At 62.2% G+C, this 1,109-nt stretch overlaps 1 protein-coding gene across 1 annotated transcript; it reads left to right on the plus strand.

The window, feature by feature from the left end:
* The first annotated feature begins 599 nt into the window (after positions 1-599).
* On the plus strand, positions 600-1,109 carry LOC105185625 (uncharacterized). The gene has a single exon (XM_011145260.2). It carries the CDS (start codon positions 600-602, stop codon positions 1,107-1,109), a length of 510 nt encoding a protein of 169 aa, XP_011143562.1.

A 1,109-nucleotide genomic window follows, 5' to 3' on the forward strand; every position in this document is an offset into this window, starting at 1 on the left:
GCCGACCTTCAAGCTGATGCCTGCTGGACGAGGCGGGCAAAATGCTCGAACGCATAATTGCCGACCGCCTCCTCCAGCATCTGTCCCTGATGGGGCCGAACCTCCACGACCACCAATACGGGTTCAGGCCCGGGAGGTCTACACTGGACGCGATCCAGCAACTCCGGGACCTGACTCGAGTGGTCGTGGAGAAGGAGGGCGGGGTGTTGTTGGCGGTGTCATTGGACATCATTAATACTTTCAACACCCTGCCCTGGCCGGAGATCGGGCGGGCCCTCGAATATTACGGGGTGCCCGCCTATCTCCGACGCATCCTGTTGGCCTATTTCAGGGACCTCGCCTATTTGGGGAAAGGCGAAGTTCAAGGTCGGCGTGCCATGGAACGTGGTGTCCCGCAGAGGTCGGTCCTCGGCCCCCTGCTATGGGACATCGCGTTTGACCGGGTACTGCGCACTTCCCTTCCCCCAGGTTGCCACGTCATCTGCTAAGCGGATGACATATTAGTGGCAGCCGGGGGAAGGAACTAGGGGGAGGCCCGTCTCCGAGCGGAGGCGGTGCTTAATTCCGTAGTGGGCACAATCGCTGACCTGGGGCTCAAGATGGCGTCTCAGAAAACGGAGGCCGTTTACTTTCATAACGGCCGCCATGGGGCGCCGCCGGAGACCCGGGTCACGGTGGATGGAGTCCGCGTCCGCGTCGCACCCACGATCAAGTATCTGGGTCTGACGTTGGATGGTCGATGGAATTTCGAGGCCCACTTTAAAGCCTTGGCCCCCCGGGTCAGGAAGGCTGGCTTAGCGTTAGCCAGTCTTATGAAGACCCAGGGGGGCCCTGGATGGCACGCTCGCCGCCTATACGTCGGTGTGGTGCTCTCGATCGCCCTCTATGGGGCGCCCATACGGGCGCCCCGATTAATGGTCTCCGGCCGCAGCAAGGCGCTTTTGCGCCAGGCAATGCGGCCGATGGTTGTGAGGGCGGTTCGGGGGTACCGCACCATCGCGTATAGTGCGGCGACGGCCCTGGCCGGCTCCCACTGCGGGATGCCACCACTGCCCGGCGCTTTAGGATACGGTGCAGCATACCTTGGTAGAATGCCAGGCGTGAGCTAA

Source organism: Harpegnathos saltator, unplaced genomic scaffold (genome assembly GCF_003227715.2).
Source record: "Harpegnathos saltator strain DR-91 unplaced genomic scaffold, Hsal_v8.6 scaffold68, whole genome shotgun sequence".
Classification (NCBI taxonomy): Eukaryota; Metazoa; Arthropoda; class Insecta; order Hymenoptera; family Formicidae; genus Harpegnathos; species Harpegnathos saltator.